Genomic DNA, 26,942 nt, shown 5'->3' with positions numbered 1-26,942 from the left:
CCTGGGATTATTTAAGGATGAGGGATGAGCCTAACAATGCTTACAGGATTATATGGGTGAAGGGGTTGCCTTTAAAAATATCCTTCTTCATGTGGAAGTTGTGGAAAGGGAAATTTCCACTCGATGACTTTATGAGGAGAATAGGGTATTTGATGGCATCAAGGTGCTGGTGCTGTGCAGAACCAAGCGAAGAAAACCTGCAACATATGTTCTTCAACTCAGAAACTGCAAGAATAATATGGAAACATTTTCTCACAAGGGCTGGGATTAGAGTGCAAGGTCTAACCTTACATCAGGCAATTGTCACGTGTTGGACTGCAGAAGTTTGTCATAGACTGAAACCTATCATGCAGGCACTCCCTTCATGTATTGTTTGGGAGCTTTGGAAAAGGAGAAACATCATGAAGTATGGGGAAGCAGTAACAACAGGCAGAGTGATTTACCAAGTCTTTGAAACTATGCAAGCTTTGGTGAAGGAAAGAAAACCAGGCATAAGCAATGTGCCCTATAGGTGGAGTGATTTAATAAGTATGATGGACAATTACAAGCCTAGGCTGAAAGTAGACAAAGTGATATGGGAATTCCCGGGTACAGGAGGGCTTAAAGTGAATACTAATGGTGCATCAAGGGGAAATCCAGGGAGAAGTGCTATTGGATATTGTATAAGAGATGATCAAGGTGATTTAGTGATGGCTGTGGGAAAAGAAATTCAGGAGGCTACAAACACTGTAGCTGAGGTAGCGGCCATGGTAGAAGCACTGCATTTCTGCAGATCACACCAATACACACAGGTGTGCATTCAAACTGATTCGATGCTTATGCAGAAAATTGCTACTGGTGTATGGAAGCCACCTTGGTGTATAGCTGAAGAAGTAGAGGAGATCAGGCAGTTATTAGAAGGATCTAATTATGAGGTGTCTCACATCTTTAGGGAGGCAAATAAGTTGGCAGATCATTTGGCAAATTATGCTCTTGATCATGGAGATATACAATGTCATGAGTTTGGAGAACTGGACTCAATTGGTAGGAGAATAGTGAATGAAGACAAGTTACAATGTCCATATATAAGGGTAAAAGTAGCGAGGAATTGAGGAGGAAGGGGGCAAGGTGGAGGGGAGTAAAGGAGAAGCAATCTCATCGGCATGTACAAATCCTTTTGGAGGAGTACATGTTGAATATGGTTTTAACTAACAAAGTGCTCTTTTTTGCAGGTACAAAGTTTGGATCTATGTATTATTCTTTGATGGAAGTTCAGATGGTGGTATTAGTGCTTTGCACTCAACCCACTGAATGGAAATCAAAAATATGCATAGATTCAGAGAAGGCCACAATGTAGCAAAGATGCAATGCAAAAAGGAGGACAAGAAAAGCAAGCAGTTGGAGTGCCTACAAGAGTACATCAATAAAAAAGGAGGGCACATACAAAATAAACAATGCTGCAATGCCTAGAAAGTTCAAGAGACTTAGGCTATCAATAACCTCAGGGCAAAGAAAAACAATATGAGTCTCACAATGGATGTAATCGACTGGAGGGGAACAGTGATGTGCACAACCTGTTGACAGCTGAACTTTTGGTGGAAGAACTCATGTGGAGGAAGCAGGCATGGTCACAGCAACAAGTAGAAGTAATAGCAACCAGTAGGAGTGCAAGGAACTTAAGGAAGATAATGAAGGAAGCAAAAGTGAGCAGGCAAACAACATTGGAAGAAGTAATAAAGCACAGTTGCCCAGAATGTCTAAGAGAATTGGGCAACATGGATTAAGATATTCAGGAGAATAGAGTGGGACTCGATGGGAAAAAAGGGAGCCAGGCAGAAGTTATTCTCACAAGGGATCACTGTGTGAGGTGGGGTAAAATAGAATGCTGGATAAAGAGGTCAAGGTGGTGTAGGATTAAGGAGATATCAGTAGATCATCCTGTACAAGGCCTTAGGGAGGAGTACAAGGAGTCCAAGTTTTACACTAACTTCTTTTTCTTTTTTGCAGGAAACGTTGCTGTGGCTATGCCTCATCCTGTGAGGAACCTGCAACTGGTGGTATTAGTATAGTGTACTTATTCCAGTGCAGGTGAATCAAGGGCGAGCATAAGTATAGCAAATTTTCTAGGAAGGGGCAACTACAAGGCCCAGTTTCATATGCATTTTTATGAACGCTCCAGGAGCTGGTCTAGATTGCTGGACAATATAGCTGTAGTTTGGAACATAATCCAAGTGCAGCTTCACAATACTATTGTTCAGGGATCAAACCAACTAAAGAGGACATTCAAAAGCAGAAAGATCAATTGCGAAATGGAGCTCAAATACTACATAGGAGAGATGATTGGGAAATGGCAATCCACAGGGCAATCTTGGCGACAAATGAACACAAATGAGGCAAAGCAGGGCTTTCTGATAGCCAATACCAACAGCAACAGGTTGTGGCAATCCATCTTTCACCCTCTTAGCAGCTGCATTAGGCATAATAGAGCAGAACCATATGCAGGCACAAAGGCATCACAACAGTCACATGCAGCAGTCTATAACAGGTACAAGGACACAGTTGACCAAAGGAAAAGACGAAGCAACAATGTTGTGATTCAATTAGGGAGCTAACAAACAAGCAATGGTGGAGAATACACAGCAAAACTGGAGCAAAAATGAGCTACAAAAGAGAAATCTGGGCAGTCGTTAATAACTATGCTAGATACAGGAGTGACCAAATGGATACAAGAATGACAGGAATAACAATACCAATGAAGGCTAAAAATGGACAAATAATGAGCAACACATGTACAATTACAATGAGGCAAGAAAAGGGGCTATATTTGCAATTCAAGGAGCTGGACAGCGATTGGACAGAACGTGGCTACACATGTATCACAGAATTGGGCTGTTATGCAATGGAAATGCAACATGGACTTGGACCTATTTGGGCTAGATTTGATGTCAATACACAAAGGTCTGCTGCTCTTCATGGGCTGGTTTATTATTCAAAGCTTATTAGTTCTACTGTGATATCAACTTTGAGTGCATTACTCAATTTTGATACTAGGACATATGTAGTTTACAAAGTTTATTCTTTTCATTTCGTAGGACATCAAGACAATTGTTGTTTCTCTTATTTTTATATAAATAAAAACTAGCCCTAGGCTCTTCCTAGTGGATTGCCAAAAAAAAATTGAAAGACGTTAAGAAAGAAAACAAGAAGACAAGTCAGTTTCTGTAATAAAGGAAATCATGAATGCTAAAAAAACAATTAAATCCAAATAAGGGGGAAAGGGAAAGGATGCACATGTTAACAGAATAAAGCATGCTTAAGACTAATTCACAAAAACAAGTTCGTTATGGTAAGAGCCTAAAAATATCCCCAGCAGAGTCGCCATGGTGTCGCGCCCCCTTTTTCCTCGCAGAGTCCGGGTTTCGAATTTTTTTTTTGGGACAACTCATTTCCTTTTGGGAAGGGGTATGGAATTTGAAGAGTCTCCACCTAATGGATTTAAGGTGCGTTAGGTCACCTAAAGCAAATAATTCATAAACCGGTTTATATTACCAGAGATTGGGTAAGGGCTCGAAATAACCTTGAGGGGAAGGTGTTAGGCACCCCTCGAGGTCCATAACGGTGGGTCCCGGCCAAACTCAATTAAGCGAATTAGTCTTATAAACAAATAAAGCAATTTAGACAAATAGAGATTATTTCTAAAACAAGGAGTAAAAGGGGGTCCTAGGTTTTTTAGCCTATAGGATCACTTCTGTGCAATACTTGGTAATCGTCCCCAAGTTGGGGTGCTACACATAGCATTAGTGCACAGGTCATCATTTCCTTTTACTACCCAATTACCCTTCCCCTTTGTTTATTACCTAAGCGTTCTAATAACATCCGATACGTGCCCTATGCGTGCATCACCCGTCCCTTGCCTGTGGCCCTGGAGATGTTTAGGACCTCTATTTAAGGAAGTTCTAGACTCACCTATGTTGTTTTAAAAGGATAAAACTAAGCGACAAACAAAAAGCCAAATAGGACTACCACATAAGGATGCAATTAAGGGGGCTCACATTTACCTCCACAAATAGACAAAACAAATGCACGCCTCAAACAAACAGTTTTCGAAAGATTTAGAGTCCGATAGCAGGATATCTGGATGAGCACAAAATATGCAGCAGTTTTATTAAGGCGAGTAAATACCTAACCAGTTTGCCTACTGATTTTATTACTTACTGAATCTGAACACGTTTCAAGCAGTCAAACAAACACAGTTTTTGGCAATTTCAGGGTGTTAATTATCCTACAGGCTTGCCTAGGCGATAACCGGCAGGATCCTATGACATCTAAACGTATTGTAAACAAGTGACTAGTTTAAACAGGCAGATTTTATCCGTTTAGACCCTATAGGCATGCTGTCTATGTGCTGAAAATGATCACAAGCATTACAGAACTGATTTTACATGTTTATCTCTATGAGCATGATATCTAAGTGCGGAAATTAATTTTGAAACCTTACAGGCATGGTATCTAAATGTAGAAATTAATTTTTTGAAACCTTATAGGCATGATATCTAAATGCAGAAATTAATTTTTTGAAACCCTATAGGCATGGTATCTAGATGACTTCAGTTCCTATAGGTAGGATCTCTATTACTCATGCATAGGCAGAATTCTTAGAGCGCATTGATAGGAAAAATGGTTATTCGAACAATCAATAGCCTATAGCATGGTTACCAATGCACATTGGATAAAAATACGTGCAAGTCCTATAAACATGATGTCTACTGTGCAGAAATAAACGTAAATCCCTATAACAAGATTTCTGATATGCAAATGTGCAGCACAGAGTCAAAACAATAAGACAATACCAGCATAATCAAGTCCTATAGGCATGTTCTCTACCCAATCCTAACAGAGATATATAAAAATCACTCCCAGCTTTACTAATAACCCCGATATCTATTTTTTAGAAGAATTATTATATAGACCAATATAACTGAATTACATAATGAAAATCACTATACTATAGAGAGCCTTCATAGGCCGAACATCCACTTGGAACTAAGCCTCCAAACATAGCACCTCTGAGCATAGTGGTAGTCCATCCATAACACATAAAGCTGGTTCCTGGTGTGTCAAAGTTCCCAAGGGCCTCAAGGACCCCGGGCAATGCTCACACCAGAATCAGATGTTCAACACACAGTTCATAAAGGATTGGAAACCAGCCCCAATGTGTCAGAGTTTAGAGGAGTCTCATGGACCCTAAGCAGTGCTTACATTGGGGTGGCAGGACCCTAGTTAACTAAGAGTAGGAGTTGAAAATAGTGTATAAAGGCAGGAAGTAGTTTTAGTAAAGAAAGCAGTTTGGATCTCAGAATTGCATAAGAACATATTACCAGATTACAAGAACCACAAGCAGCACACATTTAGCAGAAGGAGTTCAGCCATGAACTCCAGCAATCACACAACAGACAGAACAGAGTGACAATTAATTTGGACAGGGTTTCACATGGCCTTAATCCATTAACTATTACTAAGTGAACAATATAGGCATATATTAATCGTAGAACAGCATGCTGGGATCATGTTACTGATCAGACAATCATACAGAAAGGTAACAAAAGTTGAGAGCATAGAAATCATGAGCTAATCAGGAGTTTGTTAAGGGTGAACACTTAAAACAGCGCAGAAATCATGCTGTCAAGAAACAAATAGACATAGGTCTAATTACATAAAGGCAGACATGCTGAAAACAAGAAGCACATAGGTCTAATTCAATGGAAGTAGGCATGCTGGTTAAGATCCATGAACAGGGAGTACATAGGCCTAATTACATAGAAGTGGACATGCTGATTAAGAGTAATAAACATGAAGCACATAGGTTTAGATACATAGAAGTAGACATGCTGAATAAGATCAATAAGCATGAAGCACATAGGTCTAATTACATAGCATATTGAAAGATGGCAGAAGTGGAGACATACCAGTTCAGAAATAGCAAACAGGAAGTTGAGAACAAGTAGAGTCCAATAGTCTAGCCTTGGCTTTCAGCCAGCTAGACAGTGCAACAAACACAAGCAACAGAAAAGATCACAATGGAGAGTGTGTGTGAGTAAGAGTAAGAATATGTGTGTAGGTGTAACTTTCTGAATGTGTTCGTGTGTTTTAAAAGAAATCAGAATGGAGTTTATATAGCATTCAGCAGAGAAGACAATTAAGGCAAGAAAATTAGAGTTCACAAATAAGGTAAGCAAATATAATTAATCAGTGAATTGGGGCTAAACCCAAGCTAATTGATACAAACAGAATCCGGAAAACACCCCCTTAAATTGGGGAGAATCAATTAACAACTCAGATTGGGATTCAAATAAGGCAGGAAATAAATCAATTATTGACCATAAAATTAGACTAATTAATCTAAATAAGGCAAGTAGTACCAATCAAAAGTCATAAGAAAAATAGGTAAAATCACGGAGAATACTGGTTTTAACAGGAAATATAATTCAAACCCCAAACAAAATCAGTCAATCTATTTTGATTGACAGAGATAAATAATAACAAAAAAAATTGAAGTAATCAGTGCAATAAGCAGAGAAACCTAAGGGTTTAGAACATAGTCATGAGAATCAGTCGAATAAGTAAAGAAAATTAGGGTTAAATACTTAAAAAATTAGTATTTTCCAGAAACTTAAAGGGATGAAACCCTAGCTTTAGAGAAGACAAAAAAGATCGGTTAATAATAACAAAACACAGAAAGTTTTTAAAGAGAAATAACGAATAAACTTAAAATTATCTCAGATCTACAAGGATTTGAACAGATTCGAGCAGCAAGAGACTAGGGTTTTATAAGAATGACAGAGATGAAAGAAAATCTGGTTTGGAACGATAGATTCAAGCCATAAACATAAAGATAATGATCTCACAAACGCAAATGGCCATAGGTAGCTTATGAAAAGGTTTTGAACAAAATATGAGTTGAATCTCTTCTAGATTCATTCATAAATCAACGTAATCGAACAACCAGAAGAGGTAAGAGGCTAGATAAGGCAATAAATCAACAGATGACCCTATATCTGGTCAAGAATCGAAGGGGTTTGAGGGAATTTTCGAATGACGGCGCTCTAGGGTTTGAAGGTGTCTGAGAGAGAAGAGAGGAGGAGAGGATTCAGAGGCGGTAAAAATGAGAGAGTGAGTAGGGTTTGGGGGGTCGTTGGGTTAAGAAAGGAAAGGGGTAACGTGGACCGTTGATCTTAGAGATCAACGGCCACGATTAGAGGAGGTTCTGGGTCGGGTTAAAATAATTGGGTTATTGGGTTTGGGCTGAGGCGGATTGGGCTAGGGTTTTAAGTAATTGGGAAATGATTAAGGAAAAGGGGCTATTATTTAAATATCCAATTAATTGATAAACTAATTTATAAAAATAGCTAAAAAGTGATAAAAATGATTTTTACGCATGAAGATGATTTAAAATAATTACTTAGCATTGTAAAAATATAAAAGACTATTTTCTTGTGAAATAAGGTAATTATGCACACATGGGGCCACTATTGCAAAGTTATCACAATTATAACCCTAACATGTACATATGGCCATTCCTGAAATAATTAAGGCTTAGTATAAATATAAAATGATATATTAAGCAATAAAATTATCATAAAACCTATTGGTGATGCAATTAGTAATTATTTATATAATAGAATGCTAGAATTAATTAGTAAAAATCCTTTTAAAATTATAGAAAAATGTTGGTTGATACTCATGCCCTATTTTGAAAGTATATATGCATTTTCTAAAATATGTGAGGAAAAAATTGGGTATCAACAGCATTCACTGTTTTGGATAAAATACTCTTTATCTCCCGGTTGGAGACTTCCACTTGACCGCTTGCTTGTGGATGATAGGGAGTCGTGACTTTATAAGTGACACCATACTTGGTAAGTAAGGTGTCGAAGTCTTTGTTGCAAGAATGTGACCCCACATCGCTTGTGATAGCCCGCAGAGTACCAAACCTTGTGAAAATATTCTTCTTCAAGAACGCCACCACACTTCTCGCCTCATTGTTGGGTAGAGCAACGACCTCAACCCATTTGGACCCATAATCAACTGCGACCAAGATGTAGGCGTTTCCACAAGAACTCACAAAAGGACCCATGAAGTCAATACCCCACACATCGAAAATATCAATCTCCAAAATGGTAGTGAGGGGTATTTCATTTTTCTTTGAGATTCCACCGGCCCTTTGACATTCATCACATCTTTTCACTAGATCACTTGAATCCTTGTAAAGAGTGGGCCAATAGAAACCACAAATAAGCACTTTGGTTGCCGTTCTCGCTCCACCATGATGACCACTATAAGGCGAAGAATGACAAGCCCCATGAATTTCACCTTGCTCTTCTTCCGGTACACATCTTCTAATCACCCCATCCGTACAAATCCGGAAAAGGTATTTTCATCCCAATAATAATCTTGACAATCCCGTTTGAGCTTCTTCCTTTGGTTCGAAGAGAACTCATCCAGGATGATACCACACGCAAGGAAATTTTCTAGATCGGCGAACCATGGCACCTCCTTCATTGAAATAGCCAAGAGTTTCTCATTGGGGAAGGAGTCATTGATTTCAAGGCCATCATGCGGCCTCCCCTCCTCCTCCAAACGAGACAAGTGGTCCGCCACTTGGTTTTCACTTCCTTTTCTATCTTGGATGTCAATGTCAAATTCTTGCAAAAAAAGCACCCATCTCATCAATCGAGCTTTGGAATCTTTCTTGCTCATAAGATAACAAAGTGCCGCATGATCCGTGTGGCCAATCACTTTAGCACCCATCAAGTACGGGCGTAACTTCTCAATAGCAAACACAATGGCAATGAGCTCTTTCTATGTAACGATATAATTGCTTGGGCGCTATTCATGGTCTTACTAGCATAGTAGACCGGATGAAAAATCTAGTTGATGCGTTGCCTCAAAACAGCCCCCACTGCTACGTCACTAGCATCACACATGAGCTCAAAAGGGATACTCCAATTTGGAGCGGTAATGATGGGAGTATAGTCAGCTTGAACTTTAGCAATTCAAAAGCTATCACGCAATCATCATTGAAGTTAAACTTATCATCCTTCTCGAGAAGCTTGCACAACGGGTTCACCACCTTAGAAAAATCTTTGATGAAGTGCCGGTAAAACCCTGCGTGACCCAAGAAACTCCGCACACCCTTTACCGAAGTTGGAGGTGGAATTTAGAAATCACTTCAATCTTTGCCGTGTCAACATCAATTCCATTCTTTGAGATCTTTTGTCTAAGGACAATGCCCTCCTCAACCATGAAGTGACATTTCTCCCAATTTAGCACCAAATTTGTTTCTTCACATCTTTCCAACACTTTATCCAAGTTTGCAAGACAATCATCAAAAGAATTCCCGATCACCGAGAATTCATCCATGAAAATTCAAGGTAATCCTCCACCATGTCCGTGAAAATAGCCATCATACACCTTTGAGAAGTCGCCGGTGCATTGCACAAACCAATTGGCATCCTCTTGAAGGCGAAAGTACCATAGGGACATGTAAATGTTGCTTTCTCTTTATCCTCCGGAGCGATAAGAATTTGGTATCAAGAAATCAATAAAAAGCACGTCCGGCCAATCTATCAAGCATTTGATGTAGTAAGGGAAGCGGAAAATGATCCTTCCTTGTGACTTTGTTGAGCTTGCGATAGTCCATGCATACTCTCCAACCGGTCACCGTTCTTGTAGGAATCAACTCATTCTTGTCATTGGTGACCAACTTCATGCCTTCCTTCTTTGGGACACATTGAATAGGAGAAGTCCACGAACTATCGAAAATGGAGTAAACAACCCCGGCATCCAACCACTTGATGATCTCTTTTTTGACAACCTCTTGCATGGCCTCATTGAGTCTCCTTTAATGTTCAATAGATGGTTTGGCACCTTCCTCCAAGTTAATCTTGTGCATGCAAAAGGCAGGGCTTATTCCCCGAATATCCGCCAATGTCCACCCAATATCCTTCTTCCTCTTTTGTAGCACCGCCAATGTAGAATCTATCTGCACGTTAGTCAAACAAGAGGAAAGAATAACTGGTAAAGTAGAAGAAGGGCCAAGAAATTCATACCGAAGATGTGGAGGCAGTGGCTTCAACTCCAAGGTAGGAGGCTCTTCAGTTGAAGGCTTTGTAGGAGGAATTGTCCTATTTTTCAAGATCCAAGAACAATTTTCGGGGTTCATAGGTGTACGACCACATTCCTTACAAAGAGTTCACACATTCCACGAAGCCATCCATCTCGTCATCATCAAAGTTGAGAAAGACGGCCTCCAACATGTCACCGACATTGATCACTGCACATATTTCATCCACAATCACATCGGTCACCAAGTCTACAAAAGAGCACACCTCATTCCTATCAGGTTGCTTCATGAATTACACACATGGAAAATCACTTTTTCACCACCAAACTAGAAAGTAAGTTCTCTGGCTTCAACATCACAAAGAGCCTTCTCCGTAGCAAGGAAAGGTCTCCCAAGAATAATCGGCACCTCATAATCAACCTCACAATCTAGAATGACAAAATCCTTCGGAAAAATGAATTTATCAACACGAACCAAGACATCTTCAATCACTCCCAAAGGTCTCTCCGTGGTATAATCGGTCATCTGCAATCTCATAGAGGTGGGCCTAGGTTGCCTAATTCCCAATGTCCTGAAAACCAAATAGGGCATCAAATTGATACTTTCCCCAAGATCACAAAGAGATTTAGCAAACTCGGCACTTCCAATTGTACAAGGAATCGTTAAAGCACCGGGATCCTCGAACTTGGGAGCCATTGAATGCACAATTGCACTCACTTGATGAGTGACTTTGATAGTTTCAAAATTCATCGATCGCTTCTTTGTCACAAGATCCTTCATGAACTTTGCATAACCAGCATTAGCTCCCAGCCTTCAACTAATGGCACATTGATTGAGATACTCTTATTGAATTGGTTTTCACCATTTTTCTTTGCAAGTCGTTGAGGGTATGGAGGTGGAGGCTTAGGCAATGGTGCCTTAGCCTTTTGCACTACCGGTTCCGGCATGTCAATAATGTGATCCCTAAACAGGTTTACCTCCTCTTGAGTCTCTTCCACAGTATCATCAATATCAATCTGAACCTCATCATTAGATTGCTCAACATTGTTCGGGATCTACTCTTCTTGCACCACTTACTCTTAATCGACAAGTTGCATTTGGCTTGAGGTAGGTGATTTCCCACCTTTTCCACTTCTTGTAGTAACGACCATGGCATGCCCCGTTTTGTTACCACCCTTTGGGTCCACCACCGTGTCACTTGGTAGTTCCCTCTTAGGACGAGTATTTAGAGCTTGTGAGATTTTCCCCATTTGAACTTCTAAGTTGTAGATTGATGTATTGTGTGTGGCAAGTTGGACGTCTAAATCGGCATTCTTCTCCATCATTTGTTTGAACGTATTCTCAATACGCCCCATTTCATTGTTGGAAGAACTTGGACCATGGGAAGGATAAAGATACGGGTTACTCAGTTGTTGATACATCGGGGGCCTTTGAAAGCCCGATCCCCGGTTGCCTTGATTATTGTTCCATCCCCTTTGATTGTTACCTCCCTAATATCCTTGATTTTTGCCACTCCGATTACCTTGATTATTTCCACCACTCCAATTTCCTTGATTATTGTTGTTATGAATTTCCTTGATTGTTTCCACCACTCCAATTTCCTTAGTTGTTAGAGTTCCAATTACCTTGATTGCTTTGAGGTCGCCATTATTGTTGATTCGGGCCTTGGGAGTTGTTTCTTTTCCCTTGAAAGTTGTTCATATATTGCACCTCCTCCTCTTGTTCATTGTAAGATTCATCTTGATCAAACCCACTATCCTCTTGCACATAATTCCCCACTCGATTTTGCACTTGCGGACCCTTGGTCCTTCTTTTGTTCACCATCATGTTCACTCCCTCCATGGCATTGACTTGCTTAGGATTTTGCACTTGTTGAAGTTGAGCTTTTGCTAATTGATTCATGGTGGTGGTCAATTCGGCAATGGCTTGCCCATGGTCATGAAACTCTTTATGAAAGTGAATCATGTTCGGATCACCTTGTGGAACATTATCCCGTGATTGCCATGACGATGATGTGCCGCCATTTCATCCAAAATCTCACAAGCCTCCGCACAAGGCATTGTCATAAAATTTCCACCGGCAAGGTTATTCACGACACATTGGTTGGTCGTGTTAATCCCACGATAGAAATTTTGTTGAATCTTATTCTCTGTCATATCATTGTTGGGACATTCTTTGTCCATTGTTCTATACCTCTCCCATATCTATTGTAGCGGTTCATTCGGCTCTTACTTGAATGCTAAAATCTCATCTCTAAGAGTAGCCATATGCCTGGGAGAGAAGAACTTAGCAATAAATTTCTTCGCCAACTCATCCCAAGTACGAATGGAATGGTTCGGCAATCGTTCCAGCCAATCTAAGGCTTTCCCCCGTAGAGAGAAGGGAAAAGCCTTATCCTCAAAGCATCCTCGGAGACATTTGTTTGTTTACTCTCCCAACAAGTGTCCACAAACCCTTTCAATTGTAAACCCATAAGGTTTACACACTAGGGTTAGGTCACAACCTTAGTAAAAATCTTGCTACTCATAGTGGGTGTAGAAGAAAACAAAGAAGAAAAGATAATAAAACTCATATTGGAAGATTAAAATAGAGAAATCTAATGTTATATCACCAAAATAAGCTAAATTTTCCTAAAACAGCAAAGAGAAACGATAACAGTACTTCAAAGATTCAAAACTTGACCTAATTTCGTGAAACACGTCTATTTATACAAAGCTGGAAATCTCAGACAAAAATACCCCTCGAGAGGTTCTGCGGCCGTAAAATTCCATGTACGGTCCGTAGATTTCTTCATCTAACAGGAACTGGAGCTCTGCAGCCGCACAATTCTGAACTGCGGCTTCGAGGCAACTCTTCTGCAGTCCGCAGATTTAGGTCTACGGCCGCAAGGCATTCTTCTACAGCCGCACAATTCTTGTGTGCTCCGCAATTCTCAGAGACTCTGGACTTGGTCTTTTTGCACACTGTCTGATCTGTGATCCTTACCTCATCTTTCAGGCCGCACAATTCATTTGCGAACGTACAAATATTCTTGTCTTGCAGCCATAGATGGATATCTGCAGTCCGCAATTTCTTCTGCAGACAGAACATTTATGCTCCTGCTCCCTTTAATGCCTTGTGCCTCGGACTACTCCTTTTTGAGTTGTATTTCATCTCGGGAGATCAACTTCTATTATTCCTGAAATTTTGCACAATTTCTTTAGTTTCGGGAACACAGTTAAATGCTTTTAGACTAAAATAAAAGCTAAAAGGCGCTAATAAGTAGTCAAAATCCCCACTTATCAAACCTGCTCATTCCATCACTAGTCCCGTTTGTGGCCTCCCGAATAACCTTCGATACCCCTAGTACCTCTCTAGCAGCTTTCCTAATGCAATTGGCTGTTGTGGTCCACATACTACTCGCGTCCCCACTACTCCTTCAGGCCCCCATGGCCAACAGCTTTTCCCCCAACTCCTGCGCCTTTGCCTTAGTCAAGGCTCCCCACTTAATCTTCGGTTGTCCGTACAGCGCTCTCTTCTTCCTTACTCTCTTGAACTCCAAGTCCATTACTAGGAGTCTATGCTGCATAGACAGACACTCGCTCGGGATAACCTTGCAATCAGTACAAAGGCCCCTATCACCCCTCCTAAGGAGAGAGGTAATCAATCTGAGTCTTGGCAACCTTACTCCGAAAAGTGACTAAGTGTTCCTCCCTCTTCTGGAAACACGAATTAGCTATCACCAAGTAAAATGCTTTAGCAAAATCCAATAAAGAGGTACCACCCTCATTCCTAACTCCGTAACCGAACCCGCCATGCACCTCGTCATAACCCCTAGCAGTCACCCCAATATGGCCATTAAAATCACCCCCAATGACGAGCTTCTCGAAGTGTCGAATACCATGCACAACCTCATCCAAATCATCCTAGAAGCGCCTTTTGACCTCCTCGCCCAGGCCCACCTGAAGCGCGTAAGCCCTAATCATGTTTAAAATGACCCTACCAACCACTAGCTTAATAGTCATTAGCCTATCATTCACCCTCCTAACGTCCGCCACCATCTCCCTGATATCTCTATCAACTAAAATACCTACCCCGTTCTTGCCCGTTGCTCCTCTTGAATACCATAGCTTAAACCCGTTAACATCCCGTGCCCTCGTACTCTTTCATCTAGTCTCCTGAACACAAGCTATATTAATTTCTCTCTTCTGAAGAATCTTCCCTAACTCTATAGACTTACCCATCAGTGTCCCTATGTTCCACAGCGCCACTCTCAGCCTACTAGATCTCTTACCCCTCTTTCCGTCCTTCCCCCTGGCCCACCCGAGGACATGACCCTACTCTACCATCGTTCCGACTAGCCACCCCACCAACAAAGAAACTAAGGACTACAAATTAAGATTAAAACTACTGCAAATGCAGACAAGTTGAAAAGCTTCAATATAGACTAAAAAAATTTCTAAATCACACAAGAGAAACAGTGACACAACTAATGGCAGTGAAAGGTAAGAACGCAACAAAGGCAGGCAAGTAATGCAATAATCAAGGGTAAAAGGCAGGCAACAAAGCTATATACACGCAAGACGCAAATACGAAGCAGGAATGATAGAACCTAGAATGTCTGCGGATGCCAAAATGGTGTTGACCAACAGCAGCTACAGTCCAAAAATACCTACACGTCGCCCGCTTCCAGCTGCCCGCGTCTGGGCCTCACTTACCTCTTAAGGATCGCCGGAAAATTGCCCCTGTGCAGAATCATCTGCCGCCGCTGCTACGCCGAAAAATTCGACAAGCAGCACTCCAGGAAAGGACAGAAGACGACCAAGCAAGCCTAGCCACCCAAGAAGAACGCCGCTGCCCGGCGGAGATGCCCGTCGACAGAGAAAAAACGAAAAACAAGAAGCAAACAAGAAAAACACAAAAGCTGGAGAAAAGAAGATAGGGGCAAAGGAGAAGAGGGAGTGTGGATGAGGAAGAAAGAGGAGGCAGAAACAGGGGGGAGATAAAGAGAAGGGGAGAAGGGGGGGGGGGGAGGGCAGATCCGACGATCTGGGATGGAGAAAGAGGAGAGAAGAGGAGAGGAAGGATGAGGGAGAAGAAAAGCAGGGGAAACATTAGAGAAGGGAGGAGGGGACTTTCCTGTCTCCGGTGGAGGTCGCCAGAATTACGCTAGCGTTAGCAGAGGTTAGAGAGAGAGAGAGAGAGAGGCGTTAGTAAATAAAAAATTATAACATTCATTTTTTCGAATAAATAAAAATTTTAAGCAATAGTATTTATATTTAGAAGTTAAAATTTCATCTCTCTTTCACTTCGAATATGGATAAATACATATCTCGATTAACTTCACCAATCACAAATTTTCACAACAATATGTTGTTACATTTTCGTATCTTATTTGTTAATTTTTTCCTAACAAACATACCCTAAACCTTTTTGCTAACCATAGTCATGGGTGGATCCAGCTCATTAATCACGCGTTTATTTGGACCTAATAGTTTTGATTTGAACGTTGTCTTTGTATTAAAAAATCTGTTAAAAAAAATTTTAAACTTTGTAAATCAAATGCGTTATAATAAAATTTCAAACTTGAACCCATAATATTCACATCGTAAATTCGCTTTCGCTCATAATGGTTCCAATAATTCCCTTACTCTCTTTTCTCATTCCTTCTCAGTTGAAAACCCTTTAGCCAAAAATTACACTACGTATATAAGGTCGTGTTTTATTTCAATATATTAGATGTTGAATGAATCCCTTTAACTTCTTCTCGTATTTACCTTTTTTTATTTTTTGAATCCCCTTGATAAAAATCTTGATTCTGCCAGTTCTTTCTTCTATCGCCCAAAAATTTTTTGGATAGGATATGCTATACACGTAAATGTCAAGTTGATCAAATTGCGGAATAAATAATAGATTTCTGAAATTAACTACTACATTAACACTAAACAAGATAAGCAACACATTTTTTAGAGTGTCCTTTTCCCGCCTACCACACGCTCATACGCCCAAAACCAAGAAAGTTAATAAAAATGGGATTTTAAAGTGTACCCCCCCCCCCCCAAAGTCCTCCACCACTGGTCTAATTACACAAAGTTCATATTCGACATTTCCTTTTCGTAACGACAAGGAGGTAAAGACGAACCTGAGTGTATTAAACAATGATGTAGATCAAGATAGCTATCAAGGAAAGGGCACAAGAACAATTTATGGCTACTTTTATAATAGGGTGGTTAGATTTGTAATTTCGCTTATTTAGTTTGTTTAAGACTAGCTTAGGAGTATTTGAGTCATTATTAACCCAAATATCAACCATAGTATAGATAGTAGTATTTTATTTCCAATTTATGGAATTTGGAAGATGCTAGGGTGCATTTAGATGGATGAATAAGCCAATTGAATCCTTCTTTTGTGACCTCTTCATTAATAAGTTGTCTGTCCTAAGATTTAAAATTTCCTAGCCTCAAAATGCATGTTTTTCACCTTTTCTTTCTGATTTATCGAAAGAATTTTTTACTTATAGTTTTAAATATGTCATAATATTTACATGATTATAAAAATATATCATTAAGGTAAAAAAAATTTAAAATTAATTATTTTCAATCATTGATTTAATGATATACTTTGTCATGATAAATCATGTTAGAGTGCACGGCCAAGATTAATAGATGACCCCCATATATGGGGGTGGGGTAGAGCTAGTAAAAATTATGATGTTGTGGTAAAAAGAGTTAAAAATCTCATTTAATTTATAAGTTTCAATCTCAACAATACCATTGTAATATTTTCATGAATAACTTTTTATAAATTCATATCTTCCCCCTGCCTATATGACTTCTATCTTATAAAAGAACTTAAATTGAGAATATTTGTAATAATAAATGTAACCACTAGATATTTATATCATGTTTACTACTAAGCCAGCAAAGTGGCTGTAGTTTAGTGGTGAGAATTCCACGTTGTGGCCGTGGAGACCTGGGCTCGAATCCCAGCAGCCACATTACATTTTGCACTTTTGCACTTTTGACCTTTTGTTGGAGCTTATAGTTTAGTCATTAATAGTGATTTCTTAATAATCAGATTATTACTTAAAACACTAATTATGAACTGATTTTTGGAAGCTAGTCCTATGTTAGGTTGCACTAAAATGGCAGAAATTTTAGATGAGACTCGTCAAACTTTGTTAGAGCCAGTTGCGCACTGTTGGAAACTCGTAGGATAATGGGCGCATCCCTCAACACTTCTCCACTTAAATATTACGCTTTCATGCGACGTTTCTAAACCTTATACTAATAAGAAATATAAGAAAGCTAGTAATGAGAAATAATGTCATATAGATACAGCTTTCTGCTGAATGAAATACTTAGTAAATGCATATCATGAACTAAGCCTTATAACTCCACTCATATGGGAAAATAACAATATAATTTACCCTCTTAAGTCTCATTCAATCACGTTATTCCTTCCTATTAGACATAGATTTAACACGATATACAGACTTTTTACACCATCAAGTTAAGTTGACCTGTAAGAGATAGTAATTGTTTCACAATAGACGGCATTGCACCCGTCTATCTTGGTTGCAGTTCTGTAATGGATACTTCATTCTCGGACAGTAATGGTATCGACTTGCTTGTAGAATATTGATCTGATTCCAGCCCTTTTGGTAGCATCTCTGATCGACTACGAAAAAAGAATGCAGGTTGCTGAGGCGCCGGCTTGGTAACAGAGTAACTATTAAGCATGAGCACCACAGATTCCATTGTAGGTCTTTGATTAACATCTTCTTGAACACATAATAATCCAATATGTATACATTGTATATCACTTCATTTCTTGAGTATGACTCTCCAAATGTTGGATCCATTATATTCAATCGTGTGCCGTCCCTCCAATTCTTCCAAACCTACAAGATTTATCGATCAAATGATTCAAAGTTAGCATCAGCAAGCGACTTATATATCTAGCAGAAGCTGCATTTATAACTTTAACCAAGAAAGTCATAAGCTATCTTTTTGTAACCAAGAAGTCACTCAACTTTGCGATCATAGAAAGTCACTAGTGGCGGCCAGGGGCAGATTTAGGGGGGTGGAAGGGGGTTCACACGAACTCTCTTCGCCGGAAAATTACACCGTACATATAAGGCAAAATCTATTTTGTGCCTATATATATTATATTTTGAATCCTCTGCCCAAAAACATAGCTCAGTGATCAAGGGGGTTCAAAACCTTTATGAGAATGCTGGTTTAGTTCCCACTGGCCATAGTCCTTTTTAATTTTTTAACTAATTCTTTTTTGAACCCCTTTGTGGAAATCCTGCCTCAGCCACCGGTGGCGGCAACACCTTCTTGTGCATGATTATAATTAGTGACTTAACGAGTTAACGTGATACATAGACAAAGTTGAGCGTTTCTATTATGAAAAGCAGTTTAGTGACTTCAGATGATACTTGCAAAAAGTTTAATTATTCTTTCCTTAATTTAGTGACTTTTTAATAAAATGAACGTTGACTGACCATCTATGAAATTTACCCTGAATGTGAACTTACATAGCTAAGAAGATCTTCAGCTCCATCTGATTGGTAAAATGAGCTGTTCTTCTTTCCACTTATGATCTCCAAAAGTAGAACACCAAAGCTGAAAACATTAGATTTAACAGAGTATTGTCCATGCATAGCATACTCCGGCGACATGTAACCGCTATAGTACAACAAACAATAAGAAATGTTAGCTAGAAAAAGGGTATTTTTAAAGGAAACCAGACCTTTAACAACTTCCAAATTATAAGTGGAAGTTACAAATGTGCCTATATATTCAATGATTCAATGGGCAATGTCAAAAGAGCAACATTAGAATCTAACTACACAGGAAAAGAGGATATATTAGCATAGCTAACTCAAAACTTACTATGTCCCAACAATCCTGCCTGTTATTTCTTCACTTTGATCAATTCCAAATATTCTTGCCATTCCAAAATCTGATGTTTTGGGATTCATATCTGCGTCTAACAATATATTGCTTGTTTTGAGATCACGGTGTATAACTCTTAGACGCGAATCCTCATGAAGGTAAAGTAGTCCACGCGCAATCCCTCCTATAATCTTGTAACGTCGAGACCAATTCAGTAGCTGCTGCTTTTCAGGATCTAAACATTTATCAGAAACAGAGTTATGTTTAGGCAAAAAGGTGTAAATCTCGGAATCAAGAAAACTAGCAGTGACAACTTGAACTACCTCTTAATGATCTGAAGAAATCACTCTTTGTAAAATGTTGCATGTAAGTAGCATAAGCTAGATTTTCACTAGATTAAGTAAATGCATCTTTGTGATAGATAGGCCAAAAAAGGAAAAAAAGACTGTTCGTGTACTAAGCTCCGGCTATATGTGCGGTTCGAGGAAGGATCATATAACATTGGATCTACATACACTCTTACCTTGAATTTTTGCAAGAGGCTATTTCTTTCCCTAATAAGTAATTTTAGCAACAAACCCAGTGTTATCCCACAAGTAGGATCTGTGAGGGTATTGTGTACGCAGACCTTATCCTTACCTTGTGAAGGTAGAGAGGTTATTTCCGGTAGACTATCGGCTCAAGGAAAGCATAGTCGCATCAGTGTTGAAAGCAATACGGTAGTGTAGAAGCCATGGAAAAAGAGCCAGTAACAATAGCAAGATAATAAGGAAATAAGATAGCCGAAGCAAAAGAAACAATTAGTAGTAACAAAACTCTAAGAATATGAAAGAATGAGAATACTATTCATACTACTGGCATGGAACATTTTAGCAACAGGAAGAATAAAATGAATATTAGCAAATTGAAAGTTGAAACTAACCAAATAAGAAATAGTCAAGGCTTTTGTTGGGGACAAATTCATAGACAAGTAGCTTTTCCTCTGCTTCAAAGCAATATCCCAATAGTCTCACTTAAAAGCTTCGCGATCAATATGATCTCATTCTTAAATTCTTGTGCACCTTGCCCTGAACTTCTCGATAGCCTCTTCACAGCTATCTCTTGTCCATTAGGAAGTATACCCTGAGTGTGTAATAAGATATCAAATTATCAATGCAAGTTAAGAATATAATGGAAGATGGACTTAATTGGCAATATTTGGACGTGTTTGGTACGACAGAAGTCATTATCGAAGAAAAATAAATGAGGGAAGTCACAACAGAAAATGACTCTCATGGAAAATATTGTTATGGAAGAAAAACTTCCGTCGTAGCAAATATTAGGATAAAAATAATCAGGTATCATACGGAAGCTAGTAAAGCAAACTTTGAACGATGATAAATCAGACAACAAAAGAGACACAAACATTTAACGTGGTTCGGTCAATTGACCTACATCCACAAGTGGAGATGAGCAATCCATTATATAAAAGAGAGTACACAATATCGAGAGAACAACCTCACAAAGAGGCAAACACAAGTAACATAACATGCTAACACTTGTCCTGAAATTCTCTCCCTAAACAAGACACTTAAACTCCTTAGAGACTATTCTGTGGATGCTACTGAATGAGAATGAATGATATATCCTTAATTTATAGAAGTTAAAATATTTTCCTCCAAGAAAAGGACTAATTAAATATGAGGTAATTATAATTTTCTTTTCGTAAAACGTAAAATCAATTATGTTAAATATGTTGTACTTCTTTCGAAGAATACGAAAATCAAATATGGAAAGAAAATCGGGACAAACACCTAACAGCAAATACACCCCTTGTGTTCTAAAACTGAATTCACCTTGTAAACAACACCAAATCCACCTTCACCAATTTTGTTGTCGGCTGAGAAGTTAGTCGTGGCAGCTTGAATAGTGGTAAACTGATATTGCAGGGATTCAGCAGTTGAAATTTCATTTTCATCTGTACAAACAAATAAATTCTCGGGGTTTCAGCAGCAGCTACTTTGATTACTTTTATTTACAGTATTACTAAAAAACTGTAATTAGTTACAAATTTCATCGCTAATCTATCGCTAAATTGCTCTAGTTTTGTGGGACGAGAATTGTTCTAGTTATGCCAATTACCTGTCATATGTTAGCCAACAGAAACCAAAAATTAACAGTAGAACACTACTAAAAATCCGGAAAAAAACGACCACAAAAAGCGACCAGTGTTGGTCGCTTATTGGCCAAAAAGCGACCAAAAAGCGACCAAACGTGCCTGGTCGATATTAAGCTGGTCCCTTTACCTTAGGTACCAAAGTTGGTCGCTAATTAGCGACCAACTTTGGTCTCTCAAGTCAAAGGACCAAATATTCCGGTAAAGACCCTGGCGACAACTTTGGTCGCTATATTATTTTAATATTATAAATTTTGCTACCAAAGTTGGTCTCCTTTTTGTAAATTTCGTTTTTTTTATTTATTTATTAATTATGAAGTAGCGACCAACTTTGGTCTGTATATGAAATATTATATTTTAAAATCTGAAAAATAGCGACCAATGTTGGTCGCTATACTATAAATTTTTTAATTATTTTTTTAAATAAGCGACCAAACTTGGTCACTAAATACATGAATTAATTTTTTTATTTATTAATAAGCGACCAACTCTGGTCGCCATATTTCCAGAAATTGTTATTTTTCTGGTAAATAGCGACCAATCTTGGTCGCTACTTGGGGAATCTGGGTTAAATAGCGACCAACCTTGGTCGCTATTTCACAGAAAATTGTTTTTTATATAGAAATGCGACCAAATAGCGACCAAAGTTGGTCGCTTTTCTTAGTATAATGCTGGCAGGAACTGCCTCTTTTGGCAGCTACACCACCTGCCAGCTTACCAAAATCCTAAATAGGCAAATATGCCAACAACAGCAACAACAACAACAACAATTATAACGAACAAAGTATAAAGTTCAATAGAACTTTATACTTTAAGCTAATTAGCAAACTAATAAGTTAAATGTTATTACAGAACCATTCGAAAACCAATTGTATTTGTCTAGCATAAACTTATAAGTTCAAAGATTGTTCTCTACATCATTATCATCACCGTCTGATGAACTTTCTTCACCATGACGGTATCTAAAATGGGCTATTTGTCGATGATGGGAAGAATGACCACGGGGAGGACGGGGGGAATGAGCACGGGGAAGGCGAGCCTCTGGCGATGACTCACGAGACCGGGGAATTGGAAAATTGCCAGAAGCTAGGAGAGTTTTGATCTGCTCTTGCATGCCCTTGCACTGAGCTTGCATGCCAGAGTACTGCATATGTCTAAGCCTTTCTCTCTCCTTGGCGGCTTCTAGCTCGGATGTGAGCTTTGCCACAGTCTCCCGCATAGAGGAGAGGCTCTCCCCATCAAGTTGCTCGGCTTGGGAGGAAGTCCCTATTCCTTGCATTCCACACTTACAGCGATGGAATTTCTTATTAGGAAGCCCGTATACCTTCCCCCCTTTTGGACCGCCAGCAGCCTGCGTCCACATTCTCTCAGCATCCTCGTCCGATAGTTGGATTGGCGCGCCAGACTCATTAGGTGGCTGACTGCGTATGAATTGCTCCACTTCAGCTGTGAAGCGACCCTATAAGAAAAATAATATGTGAATTGCTATTTCCAAATTTATATAAAAGTAAATCAAAATTCTTAATGAAAAGTGAAAACTTACATGTACAGTCGAGGCTCGGCCCTCGACCCACCTTTCTTGGTCCGTCTCTTTCTTCTTCTTCACAATATGAGTCTCCTTGAAGAGCTCATCTTGGTTCATCGGACGCCCCAACTTTTTTTCCTGAAAACTCATAAATTTTAGTTAATAAACAGAATACATATACTAAGAAAATTAAAATAAATTAAGCAATTACGTACCATTCTTCGTTTTATCGTCCCTAGGCTGACCGCACCTCCAGTGTGCAAGGATCCTCCCTTCTCAGATGCCCGGGCTTTCTTTCCTTTTTCGCTCTTCTCTAAGAACTCTGCTGTAAGCCATTGCCTTTGCAAATCATCCCATAAATCCTGAAGCATCCAGCCAGGCTTCTGGTTCAACTGCCTAGCTTTGGAGAAACAATGGGACAACCGCTTTCGAGCTTTGAGATGGAAGTTTGCAGCCACTTCCGCGCTATAGCGGTGTTCCCATACACACTTGCTCTGTATTTCAAAAGTCAAGTATTATATGGAAATATCATATTTAGATGGAAATATCATAAAAGCTATATTCGATATATTATACTTAGCTTTTATTAGCTAATAATTATTCAAAAGTTAAGTGCATTAACTGCTTATAATATAATATTAGCTAAAAGCTAATAAATGATTATACTGCTTAAAAGAATATTTATACCTTAAATTGATTGAAGATTGCCTCCTTGAAAGCGAATGGGAATTCACTCCAAGTCGCATAAGGACCATCATAAAGCTTTCTAGTGGCTTTGGTGATAATCCTTGTAGTAACATTACTAGGGATGAACCTGCAATTTTATTAAAAAAAACACATTAATATCTTAGTAAAACTGTACTAAACAAAAAAAGTTAAAATAACAAATAACTCTTACCCGTCACCCTCAAGGACTATGATGATCCTGCCATATTCATCATAATGCACCTCCTCGTCATTAGCAGCATCATTGTCCGAAGCATGTACATCGGAGGCATGTGTGGAAGGTGTAGGGGGGTCAGAACTAGTATCTCGCAGGCGAAGGCCTGAAATAGATGGAGTCCCAGATGAAGATGGCTGCGAGCCCTGGGACTGCGAGCCGTGTGAGTGCGACACTACTGTATGGGCCGCAAGTGGATGAGACACAGATAGCTGTGACCCGAGTGGCTATGACACGGATGGGTGTGATCCATGTGGATGTGACATGGATCGATGCGATCCATAAGCTGCTGATGGATGCGATCTATGTGGATGTGAGACAGGTGGACTGTATGTAGGTCGTACAGTCCTATGGCCCTGTGAAGAAAGACCTGGCGTCTGCACGAAGGTGTAGGGCTGGACATGCGCTGGCAGCTCAGAATAGCCCTGGGGTGGAGGCGCAGGCACAGGCATAGGCACAGGCATCTGTGAAGAGGCAGGAACGGATTGAGTAGTACCTTCTACCCTCCTCTTTTGTTTCCTAGGCTTTTCTCTACCCCGAGAACCAGTAGGATCACTGTTACCTCGACCCTTGCCTGACATCTGCATGACATAATACAAAGTTAGATTGAAACATATAAAGAAACTAGCTATAACATGAGTTATTAAAGAAACCAACTTTTTAAAGCTGATCGACGTATAGTTCCTCGTCCGAGAATTCTTCTTCCTCACTAGTTTGAGCTTCATCAGTTGATTCTTCTTCCTCGTTTTCTATAATTCTTACTTTATCCATATCAACTTCTTCTAATATGTGTTCAGGATGTTCCAAATCATTTTCTAAAACTTCGTCCGCTATTTGGTGAACACTGGAGATATCGTTTTGATATGCAACATCTAACACATTCTCGACTTCTACCCTACCCACAGGCTTAGTTTTTATTACAAGCCACCAATCAGCCTTATTCCGCCGCAATGGATAAGGAGCATAATACACTTGCCTAACATTATATGCAATTATGAAAGGATTATAGCGATCATACTCCCTCGTATGATTAACATCAATTATGTTGTATTGATTGTGTACTCTTGTACCTCTTGTTGGATGTGGGTCAAACCACTTGCATCTAAAGAGTATCAATTTCTTATTTGGCCAACCTGTATATTCTAGTTCTATTATTTCTTTGAGCACACCATAATAATCAATATCTCCATCTTGGTTGCCATCACTACCTTGAACCCACACACCACTGTTGTTGCTACTTTTATTTTTAGAGCAATCCTCTGTATGAAACTTATAACCATTCACAACGTACTTAGACATGGTTGTGACCTCAACCCCAGGTCCCCAAGATACATCTTTCAAAAATTGATTTACACCATTATTTGGATCATTTACCTACAAATCGTTAAATAAATTCATAAGTTAGCATAACTTTCAAACATTGTTTACCTACATAGTGTTAGAATATTTTAAGGAGAAACTTACAAATTGTTTGAACCACGTATCAAATCTCGTATATACAGCATCATGGCCAAATTGACCCACAAAGTGACTGTGACACATCAAATATTTTTAGTAGTTGCATTGAGATGTAATCACAGTAATTTTTAGATTTTGATAACTACTAAATCAATACTTACTTGAGATATGGTACAACTTCAGGACAATTTAGCAACACGTGAAGTGTAGCTGACTTGTACTCCATATCACTCAAACTTCTCTTTGTAACATCCTTAGAACATCGGCCTGGTTGATTGAATATGGACATAGGCGGATATAATGGATCATTCCTAAGGTCGACCGTGTGCCTGTTGGGCCTATTCCTAGCACATGCCACATTACTCTCAAAATAATAAGAACAAAAATGGGCAGTTTCCTTCGCAAGATAAGCTTCGCATATAGATCCTTCAATCCTATTCCTCTGCTTAACAAATTGTTTGCATTTGCCAATTGTCCTACATAATTTCAGGTTAGCGAAGAAAATTTGTTTAAATTAAAACAGAAAATTACATCAAACCTAAAATATTACCTCTCAAAGGGATACATCCATCTGCATTGAACAGGCCCTCCAAGTCGTGCCTCGTGTACAAGGTGGATTGGAAGGTGTTCCATCACATCAAAAAACCCACATGGAAATATCTTTTACATCTTAGTAGAAGTTACACGAATGTTTTGATCCATCCGTTGTAGGTTTTCTTCCCTTAATGTGGAAGAACACAAGTCTTTGAAAAACAAACTAATCTCTGTGATGGGTTTCCAGATTCGTTCAGGCAAACCAGAAAATGCAATAGGCACTAAGGTCTCCATGAAAACATGACAATCATGACTTTTCAAATGGCTCAACTTCCCTACCTCCATATCAACATTTTTCCCAAAATTCGACGCATAACCCTCAGGCATCTTCAACTTCGTTACCCAATCACGAACCTGCCGTCTTTCCTCCAAAGTGAATGTGTAACTTGCTTTGGGCTTGAACATCTTACCATTGTTTGCTGTCTGCAAGTGTAATTCAGGCCGCCTGCAATATTCTTGTAAGTCATTCTAGCCTTCGCATTATCCTTTGTCTTACCTTTAACATCCATCATTGTGTTGAACAAATTGTCAAAATAGTTCTTCTCAATATGCATGACATTAAGGTTGTGACGGAGAAGATTATCCTTCCAATACGGCAACTCCCAAAATATACTCTGTTTCGTCCAATTATGAGTAACACCGTATCCGGGGAATCTATAAGGTGGAACTTCAGTAACTTTATTGAAGTTCTGGACCCTCTCCCAAATTTCCTCACCTGAAAGTATCAGAGGTGGGAAATCACATTCAAATTTATTCCTTTTAAATGCATTTTTCATCCTTCTAAACTCATGATCAGGAGGCAAGAATTGACGATGACAATCAAACCATGATTGCTTTCGGCCATATTTCAAAGTGAACGCTTTACTATTTTCCATGCAGTAAGGACAAGCTAGCTTACCAGCAGTCATCCACCCAGACAACATTCCATACGCAGGAAAATCATTAATTGTCCACATTAAATTAGCACGCAAAATGAAATTCTGCTTGGTTGATATGTCATATGTTTCAACACCATCGTACCACAATTGTTTTAGCTCATCAATCAAAGGTTGCAAATATACATCAATCAAACTTTTCGGATTACGTGGACCGGGGATAATACAATTTAAGAATATGTATGGACTAGTCATGCACAACTCGGGTGGTAGATTATAAGGTGTAAGAAAGACAGGCCAACATGAATATGGTGTGGCAGATACAGAAAAAGGCGTGAAGCCATCCGCACACAGACCTAATCGAACATTCCTTGGTTCACTAGCAAAATCTGGATATGTCCTATCAAA

At 39.2% G+C, this 26,942-nt stretch overlaps 1 protein-coding gene, 1 non-coding gene and 1 pseudogene across 2 annotated transcripts; 1 reads left to right on the top strand and 2 right to left on the bottom strand.

Moving 5' to 3' along the window:
• Positions 1–13,520: 13,520 nt before the first annotated feature.
• Positions 13,521–14,142, bottom strand: LOC109242999. The gene is made up of 3 exons (XM_019409892.1): positions 14,044–14,142; positions 13,765–13,962; positions 13,521–13,664 (listed from the first exon to the last, which is right to left on the bottom strand). The coding sequence occupies exons 1-3, from the start codon at positions 14,140–14,142 to the stop codon at positions 13,521–13,523; spliced, it is 441 nt and encodes a 146-aa protein (XP_019265437.1).
• Positions 14,143–17,006: 2,864 nt separating this feature from the next.
• On the top strand, positions 17,007–17,078 carry TRNAH-GUG. The gene has a single exon. It is a non-coding gene; the product is annotated as a tRNA-His (tRNA).
• A 319-nt stretch (positions 17,079–17,397) lies between these two features.
• Positions 17,398–26,942, bottom strand: part of LOC109243007 — a 29,977-nt pseudogene continuing 20,432 nt past the window's right edge.

This window comes from Nicotiana attenuata, unplaced genomic scaffold (assembly GCF_001879085.1).
Source record: "Nicotiana attenuata strain UT unplaced genomic scaffold, NIATTr2, whole genome shotgun sequence".
Taxonomy (NCBI): domain Eukaryota; kingdom Viridiplantae; phylum Streptophyta; class Magnoliopsida; order Solanales; family Solanaceae; genus Nicotiana; species Nicotiana attenuata.
The sequence above is the reverse complement of the archived record's forward strand: the minus strand, read 5'-3'. Positions and strand labels throughout refer to the sequence as shown.

Coding starts and splice junctions, on each gene's coding strand:
- LOC109242999 (XM_019409892.1), bottom strand. CDS start 14,142: ATGGTGGCGGACGTTAGGAGGGTGAATGATAGGCTAATGACTATTAAG. Junction 13,963..14,043: donor TTAGGGCTTACGCGCTTCAG/GTGGGCCTGGGC, acceptor CACTTCGAGAAG/CTCGTCATTGGGGGTGATTT. Junction 13,665..13,764: donor TAGTCACTTTTCGGAGTAAG/GTTGCCAAGACT, acceptor CTGTCTATGCAG/CATAGACTCCTAGTAATGGA.